This window comes from Centruroides sculpturatus, unplaced genomic scaffold (genome assembly GCF_000671375.1).
Source record: "Centruroides sculpturatus isolate CEXI.00-Female unplaced genomic scaffold, Cexi_2.0 scaffold526, whole genome shotgun sequence".
Taxonomy (NCBI): Eukaryota; Metazoa; Arthropoda; class Arachnida; order Scorpiones; family Buthidae; genus Centruroides; species Centruroides sculpturatus.
In genome coordinates this window covers 319,613-321,417 of record NW_019384897.1, presented here as the reverse complement: position 1 = coordinate 321,417, position 1,805 = coordinate 319,613, and the positions used below count along the sequence as shown (strand labels likewise).

General features: G+C 29.6%; 1 protein-coding gene across 1 annotated transcript; it reads left to right on the top strand.

Moving 5' to 3' along the window:
- Nucleotides 1-6: 6 nt before the first annotated feature.
- Nucleotides 7-1,783, top strand: LOC111631404 (actin, cytoplasmic 3-like). Its single transcript, XM_023375642.1, has 3 exons — nt 7-137; nt 608-854; nt 1,133-1,783. The coding sequence occupies exons 1-3, from the start codon at nt 18-20 to the stop codon at nt 1,648-1,650; spliced, it is 885 nt and encodes a 294-aa protein (XP_023231410.1). The 5' UTR covers nt 7-17; the 3' UTR covers nt 1,651-1,783.
- The last annotated feature ends 22 nt before the right edge of the window (nt 1,784-1,805 follow it).

Here is a 1,805-nt window from a genome sequence, read left to right as displayed (position 1 = left end):
TAAACAATTGGGACGATATGGAAAAAATATGGCATCATACATTTTACAACGAATTAAGGGTTGCACCGGAAGAACATCCAGTCCTTTTAACAGAAGCGCCTTTAAATCCTAAGGCAAACAGAGAAAAAATGACTCAAGTAAATTATTCTTTTTCTATAGCTTTATACGTACTTTAGTTTATAAAAAATGTCATAAATTTTTATATCGTTTTATGACATATGTATGTATTTATACATATTATTTAGAATTTTAAAATTTTTGAATCATTTGTTAATTATAATGTTTTTATTCATCAATAATTAACTAAGAACTAAAAATAATATGTCCATTTTTTAAAAAGAATAATCTAAAATTCCGGTGGGCATAAATCATTTTTAAACAAAGACATTTGTTGAAAAATTATTTTGTAAAAACTGAAACAAATTTTAAAAGCATTAAAGTTTAATATGACAATAATAAGTAGCCTGCTAGCAAATTTTGACGTTATCTTTCTAATGTTTTAGAGCTTTTTTTGGTTGTTGTTTGCAATAACTGTTAATTAGATCCTATTCGTTTAAAAAAGATATTTAAATGTTTACTTTTTTATGAAATTTTTTGTTAAACACAGATTATGTTCGAAACATTCAATACACCGGCCATGTATGTTGCAATTCAAGCAGTTTTATCGCTTTATTCTTCTGGAAGAACAACTGGTATAGTTATGGATTCTGGTGATGGAGTATCTCATACTGTTCCTATATATGAAGGCTATGCCTTGCCTCATGCAATAATTCGATTAGATTTAGCCGGACGAGATCTAACTGATTATTTAATGAGAATTTTAACAGAACGTGGCTATTCCTTTACAACAACTGGTAAGTTAGTCAAATAGTCCAGGGATGATTATTTTTTCTTAAATTTCAAAGATAAAAGTAAAAGGATTATTTATTAAAAAATAACAATAGTTATAAAATGAATTCGTTGTACTCCAAACATGTTGACAATGTGTCTGGAATGTGTTCAATAGGAATTATGGCAACATCAAGAAAATATTGCAACAATTTATTATATAACTAAATAAAATTAACCCTCGATAATTTTGTGAATCTCAGATTTCAAATAATAACTTAGTTTTATTCTTATATTATTCCAGCAGAGAGAGAAATCGTGCGAGATATTAAAGAGAAGCTCTGCTACGTTGCTTTGGATTTTGAACAAGAGATGGCAAATTCTGCCATATCATCAACTATTGAAAAATCTTATGAATTACCAGATGGCCAAGTGATAACAATTGGAAATGAAAGGTTTCGTTGTCCCGAAACACTGTTTCAACCGTCTTTTCTCGGTATGGAAAGTTCTGGAATACACGAAACAACTTATCTCTCCATTATGAAATGTGATGTTGATATTCGTAAAGATTTGTACGCTAACACTGTATTATCCGGAGGCACTACAATGTATCCAGGTATTGCCGATCGTATCCAGAAAGAAATAACAGCTCTGGCACCTACAACCATGAAAATTAAAGTAATTGCTCCACCGGAAAGAAAATATTCGGTGTGGATTGGTGGTTCGATTTTATCTTCTCTGTCAACTTTTCAGCAAATGTGGATATCGAAACAGGAATATGATGAATCAGGACCATGCATTGTGCATCGCAAATGTTTTTAAGTTATCATTAAGTATTATGTTTCATTTTCTTATAATGTTTTTGTTCTGTCCATTTCTTTCATATTCAGATAACAAAGATACATACTGATACACTTGCGTTTTATTTAATTGAAATTACGATTTTTTTTACTTGTTTAATGTTGTTGTTGACTATT

Excerpts from the sequence above, each read along its gene's own strand:
- LOC111631404 (XM_023375642.1), top strand. The coding sequence starts at position 18 with ATGGAAAAAATATGGCATCATACATTTTACAACGAATTAAGGGTTGCA. Across the intron at positions 138-607 it reads ACAGAGAAAAAATGACTCAA|ATTATGTTCGAAACATTCAA; the intron begins GTAAATTATTCT and ends TGTTAAACACAG. Across the intron at positions 855-1,132 it reads CTATTCCTTTACAACAACTG|CAGAGAGAGAAATCGTGCGA; the intron begins GTAAGTTAGTCA and ends ATATTATTCCAG.